The 19,479-nt window shown below is 56.7% G+C and overlaps 1 protein-coding gene across 8 annotated transcripts in view; it reads left to right on the top strand.

Moving 5' to 3' along the window:
* The window catches only part of TRAPPC9 (trafficking protein particle complex subunit 9), a 406,815-nt gene that overhangs the window by 275,861 nt on the left and 111,475 nt on the right, over positions 1–19,479 (top strand). Inside the window, exon 19 of one of the 8 annotated variants that reach the window (XM_086337446.1) lies at positions 3,707–5,239. The exons of the other annotated variants lie outside the window; for them this stretch is intronic. Coding sequence (XP_086193572.1) covers positions 3,707–3,782 — 76 coding nt within the window. The 3' untranslated portion in view covers positions 3,783–5,239. Of the gene's footprint in view, positions 1–3,706; positions 5,240–19,479 lie in introns of those variants that run through there. 8 annotated transcript variants of the gene reach the window in all.

The following is a 19,479-nucleotide window of genomic DNA, read 5'->3' as shown; positions in this document are numbered from 1 at the left end:
ATTATTTGAAATATGTACAGGTTGTTTTTTTTTTTTTTTTTTGCGTTTTGTGGCCAGGTGTGTTTCAGCTTTCTGAAGCCGTGGTGTTCACCTGTCCGTGTTTCTTGTTCTGTGTGTCCATTTGGATGTGCTCTTTGCCCACAAGGAGTGCAGTGTCATCTCTGGGGACACGGTGGCCTCATCTTTCTCTGGGGTGGATTTGGACTTGACACTTTGGACCCTCACCTCATCTCCCGTTGCCGACCTGGGCACCTCCCAGAGTTCGCTGTCCCTCCAGGGCCCTCTGTACCGAGGGAGTCTTTGTTAGAGGTGCAGACGGCCTGTTCCCAACCACAAAAGAAAATCAAGTGAGAAGCATCTTTGGGGTCAGTGCTCCCTTGAGGGAAGGCTGCAGTGCTGAGATGATCACTGGGTGCAGCTGTCGAGCTCGCTTTTTCACTGCACTTATTCCCTCTTGGCAGCTGTAGAGTCCTTTTCAGTTACTTGTGCTCAGCCACCAAAGCCGCCTCCAGCATCCCAGTAAGAGTGTTGACCGGCTTCCTGTGTGTCATCTCCTGAGGCGACGAGGATGGGTTAGCTGACGGACGGCTCCCAGCAGCCCCTTTGGGGCATGTAGGTAGCTTTCTTGAGTGGTCTCCGGGCAGCCCTCCAGCTGGTGGCTGGCACCCTGCCTCACCTTTCGCTGCTGCACTGGCCTTTGGGTTATCCTCTGTCTCCAGCTTTCTTCCCAGACAGAGTGCTCATCTTTAGGCTCCTTCCTTCTGTTGACTTCACAGGACGCTCCTCCACGCAGTCTGCCCTCCCATTTCAGGATCGTCATGTAGATATGCCATTGGTTTCCCACTTGAAATACTTGAAGCAAGCCTCTCCGCCTGTGCAGGGAAGTCTAAACACCTTCGTGTGCTCACAGACTCTCCACCTTCCTTCCCTCCTGCTGGTAGGGGTGGGTTGAGGCCAGATGTTGGGTGACGGGGTGGAAGGGTCCCCCGGCTTTGTCTCTCACATCGTCTTCCTTGATTCGTTCCTCGTTGGGTTGGAAGAGGAGAACTTGCCAGATGGGCAGGGCCGTGGATGCAGATGCTCAGAGGGCAGAGTGTGAAGTGGGAACGTGAACGTAAATGTCACGTGTTGTTTCCGCTGCTGCTGCCCTTGGGTGGCTGTGGAGCGGGGCTCTGGAGCCTCTGACCGCAGGTGACAGAGCCAGTGCTGCGGCAGCCCCGCGGGCCTGCGCCTGACTCAGTGCCCGCGTGGCTCAGAAAGCCCGCGGGCCTGCGCCTGACTCAGTGCCTGCGCGGCTCAGAAAGCCCGCGGGCCTGCGCCTGACTCAGTGCCTGCGCGGCTCAGAAAGCCCGCGGGCCTGCGCCTGACTCAGTGCCCGCACGGCTCAGAAAGCCGATAAGGCGAAGATACGTTGAAAAGACGCAGGAAGAGAGGTGGGCTTCCTGAACCCCTGTGGGTCTTTGGGGATTTGAAAACAGAATTCAGCCTTGCGGAAGATCGATTCATCTAGAAAAATCTTTCAGGGATTTTTATTGGCTTCATGTTGAAAATGCCACAACCATTAAAATATGAAAAGGAGAAAGTCCTTAACAATGTGGAATTGGCAACTAGGCGCAAAAAAGAAATTCCAGAAAGAAAATGATAAAGCGGGAGCCAGGCCCCCACCTCACACCGCCTGAGCAGAGCAAAGCTGCCCACCTTGATCCAGTGGTTCCTCCACGGAAATCCTATGAGAACAGCAAAAAGGGCCGGTCATTTCACACAGTCCGCTTTCGCGGGAAGGCCCTTAGATGCTTGATCACTTGAGACATGGAGTGTTACCTCACAGTACATTTTGGAGCCAAAGGAGAAATAAAACAGTTGAGCAAAGTATGTCTCCCAGACTGACCTCTCCTCCCTCCCTGCAGCCTCTTTTTAAAAGCTTTGTGTTTTATATCGGAGTATAGCCCGCTAACAGTCATGTGGTAGTTTCAGGTGAACAACAGAGACTCAGCCATGCAAATCCATGCAGCCATTCTCCCCCGAACTCCCCTCCCACCCAGGCTGCCCAGCAGCATCGAGCAGAGTTCCCTGTGCTCTACAGCACGACCTTATCGGTTGTCCATTGTAAATATCACGCTGAGTACATGTTCATCCCAGACTCCCTCACTGTCCCTTCCCCTCGTCCTTCTCCCCTCACCCCTGGAACCACAAGTTCATTCTCTAAAGTCTGTTAGTTTCTTTCTGCTTTGTACGTGCACTTGTACCGTTTCTGTTTGGATTCCACGTATGAGGGGTGTCATTCGGTGTTCCTCCTCCTCTGCCTGACGTCACTCAGTGCGCGCTCTTTTGCATTCTTTTCCGTTACGGTTTATCATAGAATACTGACTGCGGCTCCCTGTGCTGTGCAGTAGGACCTTGTCGTTTATCCATCCTGTATATGATAGTTTGCACCTGCTCGTCTCAAACTTCCACTCCTTCCCTGCCCCCTGCCCTTGGCAACCTCCAGCCTCTGGATACAGGTGAGGAGGAGAATCCCCTTTTCTCAGGGTCCCAGGACAGAGGCCAATAAAACATGGTCTCTACACTCAGAGGACTGGGAGAGGGAGATGGACAGGCGGACAGGTGACTGCCACGCTGTGCTCACTGCTCTCTTTGGGGGACATATCCCGGAAGCTGGAGGATGAGCCCAGCCTGGAAGGAGGCCTGGCAGAGGTGCCGCCGGGGCTGGGCACCGAGCGTGGACGGCTGTCACAGCTCGGTGCAGCTCGGCAGGCAGCGGGGAGGGATGTCCCGGGGGCCAGGCAGGAGCAGCCACAGGGGCAGGGGGCGAGCAGGATGCCTGGGGGTGCCGCGGGAACCCTCACGAGCCTCCCAGGCCCCTTGCTGGGCAGGCCTGCCCCGTCCACACTGGGCCTGTGGGTGGGATGGGGAGAGGCCCCTACCCTGAGGCTGGTGTGCATGCCCACGGCTGTCCATCCATCCCACGTCACCCCAACCGTGTGGGGTGGCCAGCCCAGTGCTCACACGTTCTGATTCCACATCCATCTGATCACATCTAATAACTGTTCATGTGGTACCGCCAACATGCTTTCAAATCCTAAACCCTAGGACCATGAAGAAACCTCTTAAGTTTAGAGGGGGTGACAACGATGCCCCAGGAGGCAGGGTCACAGCGAGGGGCGGGCTGTGGGTGGTGGCTGCTGCACGGACTCCACCTCTGTGGGGAGCTGGGAGGAGACAGGAGGCAGGAGGGGGCTGGCCATCTGCGGCTGGCCCACAGGGGCCTGCAGGACGCGGCCCGTGCGGCGTGATCATCTGACTTGTCGAGAGATTCACAAACTCGACTGAATATCCAAAATGTTCCTGTATTTGAAACAGTGACTTGAGATTTTTTAAGAGGAGGCAGGCCAGATGTGTCTGTGAGCTGGGCGAGGCCGGCCAGCCCTCTGCGGACTCCCGGGCGGTTCTCTTGGCTGGCATGCGACCTCCTTGGTGGATCCGCCCTGGCACTGGGTCTCGTTACTGACCGGAAGTCTCTCATCTGAACAGCTCTTCCAGCCGAGCTTTTCTTAACTCATCTCCTCTCCACCTCTCTCTGCATCGACACAAATTACTGGACAGTGAAATGGGAAAGAAACTGAAGCTAAAATTTATTTTAATTGGGGAACTTCTGCCGTTATCCCTTCCAACCACCATTATCATCTTCATCATCTTCCTTTTACAGTTTCATGCCGTGCAAACCTCATAGTGCCAGATGGGAGGAAATGAAGCATCATGATGAAACGGGGGAAAATAAATAAAAATGCGAATGAATCAGACGATGCCCAAGGAGAGCCCGGACTCAGAGGAGCTGCCGGCCTGTGTTCAGGCGAGCCGGGGAGCCGTGCCCACCTGTGCCGTGGCACATGGCCAGTGGGGACGTGGCAGGATCGCACTCCAGCCAGGCCCCCCATGCCCAGGGCAGGGGACACAGTTCCCTTGTCGCCCAGGAGGCCACACTGCCCAGAGGGAGTGTGGGCACCTTGGCAAGGCCACAACTTGGCAAGGCTGCCCTAGCCTTATAGCTCCAGGGAGCCTCTCCCTCCAGGCTGTAGGGTGCTTTAGGCACTTGCTCCCAAGCCACATCCCTGGAGGCCGCCTCCCAGCAGAGGAGTCAGGCTGAAGGAGTTAGGGACAGGGCCGAGGCTGTGGCTGCCCCCATGCACACACTGCAGCGTGTTCACGGCAAGTGAAGGGGCCCTGGGGAGGCACTTCCCATCCCCATGCTCACCAGGAGATGACAGACACGGGCCTCCCATCACTGGCTTTCTGGCAGGCCCAGCCACTCGGCAGGAGAACAGCTGATGAGAACATCCCTCTGGGCCTCGCCCCAGGAGCAGTGCAGCAGGGTGCAGAGGCCAGCACAGTGCCTGGGGTGGGGTGCAGTGGGGTGTGCTATCAGTGTGTCCCCAGGGAGGGGCGGGGTTCCCCGTGCCCCTCAGCCCTTCTTAGGGCTGCCAGCTGAGACAGGGCAGGCCTGGGACCCCCCATGATGGGACCCCAGGGATAGAGACCTGGCAGGTGAAGATCATCAGGCTGGTAGTCCCAGCTGTGGCCAAGTAGGACTACCTCAGTGACAGTCACAGGGCAGAGCAGCCAGGCAGACAGCAGACGTGGGCAGAATGCGGCTCTGCAGTGCCAGGCTCGACTCTGGCCACCTGGGCTCAGGGCCCGGGTGTCTCTGCCCTACCTGGGCTCAGGGCCCGGGTGTCTCTGCCCCACCTGGGCTCAGGGCCCGGGTGTCTCTGCCCCACCTGGGCTCAGGCCCCGGGTGTCTCTGCCCCACCTGGGCTCAGGGCCTGGGTTTGTCATACACTCAGCAAACAACAACAAAAGACTACAGAGAAATACCCATTTAAATCACTACTAGTTTCTCATCATAAACTATGGAAGCCAGAACCCATGCTGAACAATACTTTTAAAGTACAGAGAGGGAAGAGCTGTCAGCTGAAGTTCTTATAGCCAGTGAAAACATCCTTCAGGATGAAGGCGAAATAAAAACATTTCGATGAAGGAAAACTAAGAAACTGCCACCTCTTCTTCAAGAAATGCTTCAGCAAGTTCTTCAGGTTAAAGGCAGACAGAGCCAGGTGGAACTGGTTATTCAGGTAAAAGTGAGCACCACCAGAAATCCTAAACATTTGGGCAAACATTACGTACTTTTTTCTCTTCTTTCTTTTAAATACATAGGAATTCTTTTTAAAAAATTTAAAAATATGTGGTTAACAATGTGTATGAGTTTAATATGTTTGACAAGAACAGCAGAAAGAATAGAGGTGGGGCAAGTGAAGCCACGTGAGTTCATTTTATATGAAATGATATGATCTTTTAAGTAGATTATAAAAAATTAAAATTATATTTTAATCCCTTAGGTTACACTAAAAAATGTAAAGAAATGTAGGTAAAATGCCAACAGGTCAATTTAACTTACATATGTGGTGTGTGCATATATATAGAGAGAGAAAGCACAAGAGAAAGATAATAGCCAGAGACTGTTACAAGAGACAAAAAAGCAAAATTCAAGTGTATTTGGTCTAGAAGGGATGCAGTTTATGTAGGTGGGCTCAAATGAATGAACTTGAAAGCCTCCCCTGCAAACAGTGCGCTTACATTACCATAGTGGAGTGGTTGTATAACTATCGCTCAGTCCAGTTCAGTCGCTCAGTCGTGTCCGACTCTTTGTGACCCCATGAATCGCAGCACGCCAGGCCTCCCTGTCCATCACCAACTCCCGGAGTTCACTCAGACCCACGTCCATTGAGTCAGTGAGTCCATCCAGCCATCTCATCCTCTGTCGTCCCCTTCTTCTCCTGCCCCCAATCCCTCCCAGCATCAGAGTCTTTTCCAATGAGTCAACTCTTCGCAGGAGGTGGCCAAAGTACTGGAGTTTCAGCTTCAGCATCATTCCTTCCAAAGAAATCCCAGGGCTGATCTCCTTCAGAATGGACTCGTTGGATCTCCTTGCAGTCCAAGGGACTCTCAAGAGTCTTCTCTAACACCACAGTTCAAAAGCATCAATTCTTCGGTGCTCAGCTTTCTTCACAGTCCAACTCTCACATCCATACATGACCACAGGAAAAACTATAGCCTTGACTAGACGAACCTTTGTTGGCAAAGTAATGTCTCTGCTTTTGAATATGCTATCTAGGTTGGTCATAACTTTCCTTCCAAGGAGTAAGCGTCTTTTAATTTCATGGCTGCAGTCACCATCTGCAGTGATTTTGGAGGCCCCCAAAATAAAGTCTGACATTGTTTCCACTGTTTCCCCATCTATTTCCCATGAAATGATGGGACCAGATGCCCTGATCTTCATTTTCTGAATGTTGGGTTTTAAGCCAACTTTTTCACTCTCCTCTTAAATACCCTTCAAGATGGAGTATTACCAAAGATAAAGAAGGAAGTCCGTGATGACGAAGCAGTCAGTCCATGAGCAGGGCATTGTCATCGTAAGTGTGCGGGTGTGTAATAACAGAGCTTCAAAGTACACAAGACAAAACCTACCTTCAACTGGAAGTGGTTACAGATAATACCATAGTCATAACTGGGCATTTTAAGATCTTTCAGAAGTGATGAAAGTATTAGACCAAAAAACAAAAAAATTTAGTAAAGAAGTGAGTGGCACAGAGCTATTCACCACCTAACTGTATTTAGAGGACACTGCAGCAAACAGCTTCAGCATACACATCCTTTCCAAGTGTACAGCTGCGTTCACCAAGGTGAACTGTATGTTGGGCCGCAGAAGCAAGACATGGTATATTCGAAATGACTGAAATCACACAGAGAATCTGTGTGTATTAGACTCTAGTTAATGGTATATGTGTCAAGGTTTTTAGGGGAAAGTATACTGATGTTTGCAATTTACTTTAAAATGCATGAACAGAACATGAATTAATAGGTGGGTAAATACATAAATATGTTAATGATATGCAATAAAACAAATATAGCTAACTATTAATAGTAGGTGGTGGGTTTACCAGTCCTTATTGTAAAATTTTTTAACTTTACTATATGTTTGAAAATGTTCATAGTAACAATGGGAAAAAAATTCCATTATTTTTTAAATGGAAGTCTCAGAATACTTAAGACACCACTGTACATTGTAAATATCTTAGAGGGGGAATTGGCTATGTATTCAATAATATTTCCCCAACTTATCCATCCCGGGAAACCCCCCACCCCATACCCTTTTAAGGAACATCTCAAGGAAACAGAAATCCAAGAATCTATTGGTATAGCAGAATGGACCCAACCAAAATTTGCATCAGATAGCCCTGATCCGAGGTGGCTCAGTGGTGAAGACCTGGCCTGCCAATGCAGGAGACGTGAGTTCAGGCCCTGGGTCCGGAAGATCTCCCAGAGAAGGAAATGGGAACCCACTCCAGTATCCTTGCCTGGGGAATTCCATGGACAGAGGAGCCTGGTGGGCTATAGTCCCCGTAGTTGCAAAAGGGTCAGACACGACTTAGCGACTAAACAACAGCAACAACACGATAAGATGTTTATTCTAATCTCTCTGATTCCTCGCTGTGCAATTCCTGTATCTTTCTGTTCCAGCACCTGTAGAATGGGGCCGATAGTTGCATCTGCTTGAGGGATTATTTGGGGATGAAATGGGACCAGAGGTGTGGAAACCCTCCTTCGGTGTCTGGCATCTTGTCGGCAGTGGGTAATTGCTAGTGACGGCCTCCTTCCCCCCTGACCCGGGAGCGGCGTGCCTGGAGCTCTGCCTCTCTGCCCCGTCTTTGGCAGCGCTGTTGTAATAGATGGGCCAGGGGCAAGGAGGAGGAACCGCGAGCGCTTCTCAGTGCGTTCCAGCGTCCCGACGGCCAGGCAGCTTCCGTGTCACCAAGAGTGGTTCCAGCACAAGGGGAGAGGCGGGTGCGTGGGCTAGGCTTTGCTGTGGGAGAGCCCGTAGGATCTTGCATGGAAAAGGCAGGCCTGGCAGAGAAGGGTTTTCACACCCTGCATGAGCAAATGGACAGAAATGAGTTTGTGATTAGATTGCAGGCTCTCCAAGCCCCCCTTGGCACCTCACCAGCCAGCATGTTGCGGGGAAGCATGGTGACGTCATTACTGGGACATTGGTACCACAGGCCCCAGAGGAGACGAGCCATGTGCGACTCAGGTCGCCCCAGATATTCTGATGCTTCGGACTGAATTAAAGGGGATGCCACCATTTTCATAAAGCACCATGTACTCAGGCCCGTCAGCACCCCAGTAGCATGTACCGGGTGATGACGTGGATCTGGCGCCGTGAGAGGCACCGGGCAAAACCATGACAGGTGTTTCTCAGCCTGGGCCGGGGGCAGAGGTGTGAGAACAGCAGAGCAACGAGGGTAACACACCCCAAACCGCTCTCGCTTTAAACTATGTGTTGTCTTGTCCTTCTTGAAAAAGAGAATAAAGTGCTGATTATTCCCCTTAAAAGCCTTCCTCAAAGGACACAATGTTTCACCAACGAAATGGGTAGGTTCTGGGGCTCTGATTTCAGCACAGTGACCACAGTGATGAGTACTCGATCACACACTTGAGGTCTGCTGAGAGGGCAGGTCTGAAATAGTCTCATTACACCAAAAACAACAAAAAAAGCACAGGCCAACACAATATTGTAAAGCAAATATCCTCCAGTAAAAAATTAGAAATATGTTAAAAAATATTTATGAAACCATTATGTAGATTCCAAAAGAGAAAAAACGTGTGTGAAGAGATGGACATGGAGTAACTTGATTGTAGCAATCATTCCACAGTGTATACATGTATCAAAACTTCCCACTGTACACTTTATGTAGATACAGCTTTTACTTGTTAGTTCCACCTCAGTAGTGTGTGTGTGTGTGCGTGCGCGTGTGTGTGTGCGCGCGCGCGCTGACTGGTGTCTGACTCTGTGTGACCCCATGGACTGTAGCCCACCAGGCTCCTCTGTCGCTGAGATTCTCCAGGCAAGAATACTGGAGTGGGTTGCCATTTCCTCCTCCAGGGATCTTCCTCTGCTGCCTCCGTAAAGGTGGACGGAAAAAAGGACAGAGGGAAGAGCAAGCTGAGTCTTGTCAGTTCATGATTATTCCCCCCAGCTGAAGGGTGATGTCACCAAGTCCAGCATGGTGAAGGACGAGTCCAGAGTGGGACTGCTGGTTTCACAGCTGGAAACTAGCACTGAAACCAAATCTACTGCTTAAAGACAGGCAGCTTCCCAAGACAGTCAGCAGGCCAAGGGCTGGGGGCCAACCGTTAACAGCTGGCTGCAAACCCAGGGAGGCTGGTTTTACCACGCGGTGGCTGGCTGCAAGGTCACACTCCAAGTCTGCACCAAAGGGCTCTGACAGCACAGAAGAGGGGCACAGGCAGACCATCTAAGGCCCAGAGCATTAATACCGACTCATCAGTCCTTTCAACGGCAATGCAGTTGGACAGAAACGAGCCCTGGGAGCTCTTCGGGCCGAGTGGCAAGAGAGACCCTGCGTCCCCGATGCGGCACCTATTAAGCCATCAGGGAGGGAGCTGGTCCCACCACTCAGAGGCCCCACTGCAAGAACTCCTTCATCAGACTCGCCCCAAACTGTGCTTTAACAAAGCGCATTCTTTCCTGATTTCCTCTCTCTGAGGAATGAGGAGCAGGAAGTGAGCCGTGTCTTCAGGCTTAGAATCGGGGACACACTGTGTTTTCTCTCTAGTCCACAACTTCAGCTGGCACCGAATTCACGCTCGAATGGCTCCTGCTCTTCGTTTTGCACCCCTAGGCCTAAAGCCCTGCTCTGTTACTCTCCAGATGTGTGACTAGTAAGTGTGCCACCGTGTGCCCGGCACCATGCCAGGGGCCCTGCACCCAGCGACCCATCCCGTCTTCACCCAAGTCCCACGAGATCATTCTTTTCTTCTTGCTGCAGAAGCAGCAGCACCTCGGGGGGTTGCAGTGACTTACCATGCCAAACGTAGGTGACAAGAGCATGGAAGGCTTGAGTCGAGCAAGCACAACCCAACCCCACGCGATGAGCTTCCACAGGCGCCCAGCAGCGGGCTTACGTGAGGACTCTCCCCGGGAACAGAGAACCAAGAACATGCTAAGGAAGCACAGCAGGGGCGGGGGGACAACATGCCAAGAAAATGGAACAAGAGGAAATAGAGTCGTGAACGTTCAGGGGTGCCTGCATTGAGGACAGGGCAGGCAAGGACACTGGACAGGGACTGAGGGCCGCTGGGACAGTGGACGTGCAGGGCGATGGCACACGTAAGAGCCTCACCTCTGCTGTTAACTGAGCATTTCCCGGGAACCAGGCCCTGTGCCAAGAGCGTCGGATATAAGAGCAGCGTTGTCGGCCCTGACAAGTACACTCTGTTGTTAACCATGCTTCGGATGCGAAGTGGAAGGCTGAGAGGGCTCGCTTCTTCCCTGTGGGTAGTTCCCCAGGTCGCTTGGTCCCCCGTATGTTCCCCCATCACCTCATTGAGCACCTGGAGTCGAGGGCAGGTCTGAGGTCTCCTGACTCCCCTCTCGCTCCTCCTGCTTCCTGGCACCAGGGAAGGCGCTGGAGAGGGCAGGTGAGGCCTGCTGTCTGTTGCAGGGCCAGGAAAGATCGTGTGGGACCCCAGGGCCCCAGCGTCCCTGCACCAGAACTTGCAGGCTGGCCTGGCTCAGAGGTGCAGCCTCGGGGGGCGGGAGCGTGGGCCCCCCACCCCAGGAGGAGAGCGCCTCGCCTTCAGGCTGGCACAGGCCGGGCGGGGCAAGGTGTGCCACATCACTGTAGAATCATCTCATCTTCTAACCAAACCAGTGATGGTGTGGGGGGGCTTCAGAGCTAAGAGAGCTGGAGAAAGGGGGAGAGGGGATGCAGGGGCACTTCTGGAGGGCTCCTCTGAGGGCGAGGGGAGGTGGCAACACGAGCCCGCCTCCTTGGGGACAGACTCGCCCCAGCCCAGGGTGCTGGTGCGCTCCAGACACAGGCTGTCCTGTAACGTCGCTCAGTCAACAGGGTCCCCCCCCAGGAGCTAAAATAGCCCAGGCAATTAGTTCCGACAGCAACCAACACCTCTGTCTGCAGGAACCAGAGTTGCCATAGAAACAGCACAGCTCAGGAGGTGAGTGGACAGGGAAGGCTGGGCCCCTCCACCTGCGAGGCCCCCGGGGATGCGGGCCATCTGGGGGCTGGACTCGGGGGCAGGAGGGGACTAAGGCTGTCTGACGGATGCTTCCGCCAGACCCCTGCCCAGGTGAACAGCACGCACCTAACGCTTTAGCCTCTAGATTGGCCTGTCCCTGTCGAACCGAGTGAGGGGATGGTGCGAGGCAGCAAAGGGACCCCTGGAGGCTGGCAGCTGGGGTCACGGCCTCCCCAACAGCGACCACGCAGACCCCGCCACGGTTCCTCAGGAGCAAACAGGTGTCATGTGCCCGCAGGCCACGCCACCGGTGGCCTCTGCTCAGGGGGAGGATGAAGCCGGGCTGGCAGCCGCTCCTCAGGGCAGCTCAGTCCCGGGGAGGCAGCCCCCTCGCTCGCTCACTCTCCAGGCCGGACGGAGCGGCCGGAGGCCCGGCCGGACGGGCCCTGCACACCTCTCCGCTCCACGCGGGCTGAAGCGTCTGCAGACAGAGCCCTCCTGGCGCCCGGGGCCCCCGCCAGCTGTCTCAGCCCAGTGTCTCTGGCTGTCCCTTCCAAAGGCCCTGTGGTCCAGTCAAAGGGACCTGCTTTTTCAACTGAACCTGTCGTTTCCCCCAGTTTTCCAGCTCCACTGGGTTGGACGGACGCCCTTGTGGGGCTGGAGCAGGCCTGTGGTGGCCACAGATCCCCTCAGGCCAGGGTGGGGGTCAGTGAAGGAGCTGCAGGCGGGCAGGGACCCAGTGCAGGGAGAGCACAGCAGGTGTGAAGAAGGCGACTGGGGCGGGGTGCCCGAGGCAGGGGGCAGAGAGGGGCCGTCACGGGCCCCCACACCTCCCAGGTTCCAGAAGCCTCCTCATGACGCCCTTTTCCTGACCGTAAACCTCATACTTTTTTTTTTTTGGCCACAACACTGGACATGTGGGATCTTTGTTCCCTGACCAGGGATCGAACCCGTGCCCCCTGGAGTGGATGCGTGGAGTTCTCACCACTGGACAGCCTGGGAAGCCCCCGACCTCATGCTTCTTGAGCCAGTGTGAGTGTGTCTTTGCAGCGTGCCTGTAGTCCTGCGGCTGAACGTTTCCATCTGTGTTAACCACGGTGCCTTATCTCCATGTTCCCCCCATCGTCTCCACGTGGTGAAAGCTGGCCAGTGCAGGAGTCCTTGCTCAGGTGCCCCCACAGGGCTCTCTCTCGGAGCCCAGGGTCCCTGCCTACACCAGTGTCCAGGCCTCTCTGCTGCTGTGTGTCTTGTCTTGTCTCCTAGACACACGCTTTGTAGGGACAGGGCCAACTCCCGATGAGTGTCTGACACCCGATAGCACCCAGCACCTCACAGTTTTCAGTTCAGTCCGTTGGAAGGAAAGGGACGTGTACCCCTTCTTGGAAAGGGTTGCTCCCATCAGAGACACACGGGTTCTGAGGAGCCCACGCCTGCAAAGAGGGCCAGTTCACACGGCCACAGATGCGGTTCTGAATGGGAGCCACTACTCGGCACACGGACCCACCTTCAGGGAAGGGAGAGACTGGAGGGGGACCATTGTCACCCCCTGAGGACGCACCGACTCCCCTCTGCAAGGACATACTGCCCTAGGAGCATGTGCCTGACGGAAAAGACGAGCAGACTCCAGACAACCCGCTGGCCAGCGCCCCGAGGGGCCAGACGCCCGTCTGAGAGGTGGAGGAGCATGCTCCCGCGGAGGCACCTTCTGGGTGGGCGACCAGGGGTTGGGGGCCTTGAGAGGAGAAAGACAGCCCGTGGCTGGGGATCAGGAAAGGCTTAGGAGAGCGGCGGCCTTGGCACTGGCCCCTGAAGCTCAGCGCTCGGCCGCTGTGGGAGAGGGCACGGGCATCCCAGGGAGATCAGCTGGCCATCTCTCAATGAAACTGCCCTGAGTGTCAGGGAGTCAGAGCTGGGCCTGCCAGGCACGCTCACACCCCACGGTGGCGCAGAGGTTGGCCGAGGCCCCTGGGTGCTGCCCGCAGGCCTTTCCTGCTGCGGGGGTCAGGGTGGCCAACCCTACCTGTGCTTGCGGCTGGGAACGAGGACCAGCCAGCCATGCTGTGGTCCTGGAAGCCCCTGTCCCGGCCTGGGGGTGTCACTGTGCACAGGCCTCGTGGCTGGGCCTGTTGGTGTTCAGGGTCCCCTGTGAAGGCCCAGGGCTGCCCTTGGAGCAGCTCCCTGGCTCCCACGCCCTCACACGTCCAGGGCCCTAGCTCTAGGGTCGCCTCAGACCCAGGCTGTGTGCTCAGCCGTCCCCAGCCTTTTCTTTCCTTCTGAATCCTATCGCCGCTCTTCGGTGCTCCTGTGACGCTTGACAGATTCTCTGTGAATAAAGGGAAAAAATTGCAGCATAAATCATCTGGAGAGTAGCATTTTCTAATTTGGATGGGAGGCAAAACAACTCCGGATGGTTTTTTCCTCCTTCGTTTTCAGCAGGGTTTCTCTGTCGGGCCCTTGTCGTCTGCCGTGGAGCTGTAAGTCACAGTCCTGTTTCCAGGGGGAGGCAGGTTTGATTCCTCATCCTCGTGTTCGCGTTTCCCCTCCTCCCCCACTTCCTGGGACTTGTCATCCTTAATGACTCCGTGACAAGAGGCGACGGTCGGAGCCTCAGTCTTATCAGCGTGGGTGGACAAGCGACAGAGATCACAGCGCCTTCCGTGGGTGGCCTGGCCCGAGGCCGTTGGAGGCGGTTCTGGTTTTGCCGCCAACGGGACCGTCCCGAGTCGACTGCCCCACCGGGACGAGCAGGCTCGGGCCCCGAGGCTCAGGCCGGGCTCTGTGCAGCCTCGTGGAAGCTGGGGCTCAGGCGCGTTTAGTCTGTGCAGAGAGGAGGGTGTGCTTGTTCCCTTCCAGCTGTGCCGGGCTGAAGGCGGGGTCCGGGGGCCCCGCCGCCTGAGCCGCGGGTGTGAGCCAGACCGTCGGAGGGGCGGCCGACCTTTCCGGGGCTCCAGGTGGGAACAGTGTTTGGGAGCTGCAGTTGTGACTGTTAGCCCAGCCATTCCCCCCGGTGCCCCTCACTCTCCTGGTCTGTGAAGTGGGGTGTGTTGGAGGCAAAGCTGTCCGGTGTGACTGGCGGCCAGTACCTGGCAGTTATGACTGAAATCCTCGCCTTCAGGTCAGAAGGCCGAGCCCTTCAAGTCGCAGTGGCCTCCCGTCACCCCATGCTTGAAATTGTAGACGTGGAGTTGGAGTCGCCTCCTGGCTCTTGCCCTCACCCCCACGGGGTGTGCATGATGAGGGGCAGGACCGCGGGCTCGCTTGCCGCGAGGGGCAGTGGAGCCATGGAGGGAGCATGGGCTGATCCTGCCAGAGCCTCGGTTTCCGCATCTGTGAAAGGGGCACGTTAGCGAGGCAGCGGGGGTGCTGCCGTGTCCGCGATGGCTTTATTTCACGTAACCCTGTGTGGCCCCCCTGCTCCTCCTTCCTGTGCAGGCCCCCCGAGGAGGTCGGGGTCTCCCAGGGACAGCCAGTTTCTGTGGTGGGTTGGAAAGGAAGCCCAAGTTCCCTCCTCCGTGGGGCCTAACACCGGAGGGCCTCTCCCTGGACCTGATGGGTCTAGAGGGGCTGAAATTGCCTTTGAATGTTCATCTCGGCACTGTTACCTTTTTGTCCTTTTGACGTCTTGACTGGAAGGAGAGAGATTATAAATAGCTCTCATCCGTTGCCTTAAAGGCCTGGGCTGCGTTTGCCGCTTGAATGCAAAGCAGGAGCTGTTTCCGAAGCCTCGGTCTAGCCACTAGCTGCCTGTTCCCCACTGTGTCCCCTGCCAGCATCCATCCGGCCTGCTGTGGCCGAGGCTGCTGGGGAGCACTTTGGGAGCGCGCCTAACCGAGTCCTGCACTCGTGAACGCCGATTCTGGGGCGGCTCCTGCCCTGGCCCGTCCTGGGGGTCGGAGCGGAAGGCAAACTCGGGTCTGGGCAGCAGGCTCTGTGCGGCCAGCCCCCCGTAAGTACGACCTCTCCCCTGCATCCACAACATCCAGGTGGTCCCGGAGATGAGGGAAACGAAGGTGTACCCCTTACCTGCCACCCACACCCTAAGTGTTTGTCTTTGTTGCCCGTGCGTCCTGGAGAGGTGCGCGTGGACACACGGGGCCCGCTCACGGCACTGTTCACGCCCACGGCTGAGTCGAGGACTGTCCCAGGGCTGGGGAAAGCCTCACCCACCAGGAGGTGGTGGTTACCCCGTTTTACAGGTGAGTATGCTGAGGTTTAGACCCTCGAGGAGGTCGGAGTGCGTGGACTGGAGACGAGGCTGGGAAGGCAGCGAGGGGGTCCCAGAGCCTGGTCCCCAGCTCAGCCCACTTGCAGACATGCCCTGCTGAACTGAGCAGCCTAGCTGGGGCTGTGGTTACAGCAATAGCCCCCTCCGCCTCCCATGCCCGGGTGCCAGGCTGTAGCTTTGTGTTCCTGGAGTTCCAGGCCACCTGCCGAAGCCCAGTTGCAGAAGAGGAGCAGAATTATGCAGGGCTGTGGGGACCCACAAATCTGGAAGAGAAGCAGGCAGCCTGATGCTCTGTAAGGAGAGAGGCAGGGGCTGCTGGAGGCGTGGGGAGGGCCGAGCGGCCTTTCTTTGTTTTTCCCCCTCAGATGTGAGACCAGCACTGTGTCTGAGGCTGGCCGTGTTATGAAGTTACTTGGAAGCCCCTATCTCAGCTCACGTCCCTGGACGTCCTGCTGTGTTCTGGGGGCTCTAGGTTTTAGGCTCGGGCAGTACTGGCAGTTGGTTCCGCCATGTGGATGGGCTTGGGCTTGGCATCACTGCTTCTGAGAGCGGGTCACGTTTTCCTGTTCTCTTGCGCGGCAGGTGTGACTTTGTTTTGGACACTGCAGACTCTGACTCTGTTCTTTATGGGCCTCTGGAGAGAGCTGATGTTTTGTTCTGGCAGGCAGCCTGTCCAGTGAGGCTCCCTGTGTAAACCCTGCCTCGCCTTCCTGGGCTGGGCGCCGAGATCTCCGCTCCTCCAGCTCAGTCCCCCAAGCCTGCGCTCCGCTGGTCTGGGTCTGTCCAGTGTGACCTGCTAAACCGTTAACAGCTCACCCTGGGTGGTAGTGCTCGCCAACTTCTGTGGTGCAAATACCTCCCCGTGGCCAGATTCCAGGTCCCAGTGTGATCTCAGGGGACACGGGGGCAGCACAGCCAGCAGTCCCCCTGGGCCCCTCAGGGTCAGGCCAAGATGCTCGTGTCTGTGCTCAGAGCCCCAGCCAGGCAGCCTGGCTTCTGCCCCGGCGGACAGTGGTGTCCTGTGCGGCCTCGGCTCAGGGCCGAGCAGAACCTGAGACTCAGCTGTGGCGCTGAGGGGTCAGGTCCCAGTTCTGTTCTCGAAGCCTCTGCTCTGTTGAGCTAGGGGGTCCCATTCTCTGGCCCCTCCCCTCTGAGGTTGCCCCCCGATGCATACTCTGCCTCCTCCAGGGACCCCTTTTCCTGCACAGAAAGACGGCATCCCCTTTGGAGTTGGGCCCACGGTGCTGCTGCCTGGCGGTCCATACAGTGGCCGCGGCCGCTCTGGGGAGGAGGCGGGCGGGGCGGCCCCCACCCCACAGTGGCCCCCTGCCATGCCCTCCCTCCACGCGGCGTCCTGCTCTGCCTGCAGCACCCCCCGTGCCACCGCGCCCCCGCGGGGCCCTTGGGGGCTGCCCCTGTTGCCAGTCCAGACTTCTCCTCGCAGTCAGTGGGCCGGGTGGGCTGGCACGTGAGGGCTCAGGGGTCTGGGCGTGATTTCAGCCTTCGGTCTCACCCCCCTGGGCTCCTCATCCTCATCGCATCATTCAGGTTCTCAGAGGCAGTTTTTAGTAACTCATTCAGCAAACTCTTGTGGAGCACCTAAGTTCTAGGTCTATGAGAGACGTGAGACAGCTTCCTCCCTCTGTGAATTCATGGTGGGGTGTGTGTGTGTAACAGGCATGTGTGTCTGTGTGTGTGTGTAACAGGCATGTGAACCAAGCAGGGTCATGAGTGTGCTTAACCGTTAGATAGCAGGCACAGGGGTCAGGGGTCGGGGTAGGGAGGGTGCACTTCTCGTGGGGAGGAGGGGGAGCAGGTCAGAGTGGGCGTCACGGAGCTGGGCCCTGGGCTCTGGGCTCTGGGCTAAGGCGCAGCAGGCCCCGGGGCAGGGGGGTTGGTGAACCAATGACGGTGCGTGGGCCTGGACCGTGGGGCCCTGCACACCCTCCTGAGGAGCTCGCATGCTCTGTGCCCCCCCCCGGTGCCCTCTGCTCCCTGTGGCCCGATCAGCACCAGGGGGTGCTGTCCCTGGCGGGATGTGTCTCCAGGAAGCCGTTCTGCCTGGAGAGCATCCTGGCTGCTCAGCATGAGGCCCGAGACCTTTTAAACAACAGTGATTCACCCCGATGTTGCCCTCCGTGTCCTCATTTTTACAGCAAGAAAAGGCTGCAAAAGGCCAGATCGTTTCCTGGGATGGCCCTGACATGGGCAGAGGTGGGGCGCGAGCCCAGTTCTCTGTGTCTCCGAGGCCCGAGGGCCCTGTCGGCCCCCTGCACTGACTCGGGGGGTGAGAGGCTGGCCACCCCGCAGTGCTCTTCCCAAGCTGGACACATGCGCGGAAATCTGAACTCCTTCCTTTCCTGTTTGCTCTCCTCATCGCATCTAGGAAGTAGGGCATTCAGATCAGGATCGATGAAACGTGTCATTAGGTGTGAAAGCACCTTTTTGCTAATGGCAGCTGGCTTAGTAATGACTGAGGCGTTCTGTTAGGAAAACGGAGATGTTTCACTGCCTTAAAATCAATCAGCTCCTGGCCCCCTCGGGGAGGTGGTGCTTCAGCCACATGAAAGGCTTTTGGGTGACTCCCAGTTGGGCCTGCGTTTTCTTCCAGGGAGGCGAGGACCGGCAGGCTGTGTCTGTCCCCGAGCACTGCCAGGTGGGGAGGTCTCTTTTCCAGGGTGGCTGCGGGGAGCACAGGGGCCCCAGGGGAGGCGGGCCGAGGGTGAGCTTAGCTGGGGGAGGCTGGGGTGTGGAGAGCGGTGTGCAGTGTGGGCACAGACTGGGAACGGCAAGATCGTTGTGGTGCTGGCGGCAGGAGGCGGGGGGGGCCCCACGAGAGCAAGCCACAGAAACAGGTGTGGTCCACAGTGCCCGGACAGGCCACGGAGAAATCCACGCCAAGGCCTTCCGTGGTGTCGGGGCGGGAGGGGCACTGTCTTGCTGTCGGCTTTGGCGCAGTCACGTGAAGAGGTTAATCAGAAGAGCTGGTTGTTGACATAATGAGGGCTCATGTGGGTGTCTCTGGAGTGAAGGCCTGGGCCTGGGCCCCCACTTTCTCCCTGCTCCAGCATCACCCCGACTTCACTAGGTTGAAGCTCACGGGCTGCCACCCTCGCCCCCTGACCGAGCCCGGGGGCGGCTGGGGAGCCTCAGTTTCCCCACCAGAGCAGACAGGAGCGACAGCGCTGTGCTCGGGCTGCCTGGGGTCAAGTGGGAGTGAGGGCTCAGCTCAGCTCAGCTCAGCAGGTGGCCTGAGGGCAGTGCCCGGCCCAGGAGAGGGCCAGCGCGTGGTAGGGATTGCTGCCCAGCACCTGGGCCTCAGAAAGAGTTTTGACCTTCCGCAGACGTACTCCAGTTTTTGCTTCGTCAAGGAGTCTCCCCTGATGATATCTCAGTGTCTGTACACGCGTTGTGTGTGTGCACTATCTGTTGGTGCTGTTTGCACATACATGATAACTACGCAGTCTCCAACTTGTAAATCCCTCTGGGAATCCCGTGCCCTAGACCTTCCGCTGTTCTGATGGCAAGTATGGTTTGCATTTGGGCCACCACACTAGCCTCCGATCAGGTCTCTTCCCTGTCTCCAGCACCGCTCCCCTCCCTACCCCTCCCCTGGCTGCTGCCTTCCTTCTGGTAAACCTCCTTGGCCCCTTTGTCTAAAGAAATCTCTGGAAGCTCTAGGAGACCACTAGGCAGGACATCAAGGGTCGAATCCACTTTTCTTAGACTTCGTCAGTGCTCACCACCCCCACTTCCAGTTCTGTTTTCCGGATAAGCTGCAGCCCTTCAGAACCACGGCCACTGACATATACCGAGATCCGAGTCCTGCACATGGGGTGCGGGGGGCTGAGGGGAGGCCGGGGTAGAGTGACGTCATCAGGTCGTCAAAACTAGAGCCGGGGAGCCGGCAGGGTCGGTCCACACAGCCTGCTGCCCAGGCCTGGAGGGCAGGGGAAGAGGGTCACAGGCCTGGGGTGTGGGGAGACAGGGAGGGAGACATGCTGGAGGGGAGCAGCTGGGAGCTGGCCTGCATCTGGTTTGGGGTGCCCAGCAGAAAGAATCGTGTAATAATAGCGATGCGAGAACTAGGATTTCTGAAAGACTTTCTTATGAAGAATACGCTGTCCAGATTAATCCAC

The sequence above is a fragment of the Bos grunniens genome, chromosome 14, assembly GCF_055505025.1.
Source record: "Bos grunniens cultivar Pamir isolate PY7600 chromosome 14, Bosgru_T2T1.0, whole genome shotgun sequence".
Lineage (NCBI taxonomy): Eukaryota > Metazoa > Chordata > Mammalia > Artiodactyla > Bovidae > Bos > Bos grunniens.
This window is presented reverse-complemented; position numbering and strand designations above follow the sequence as displayed.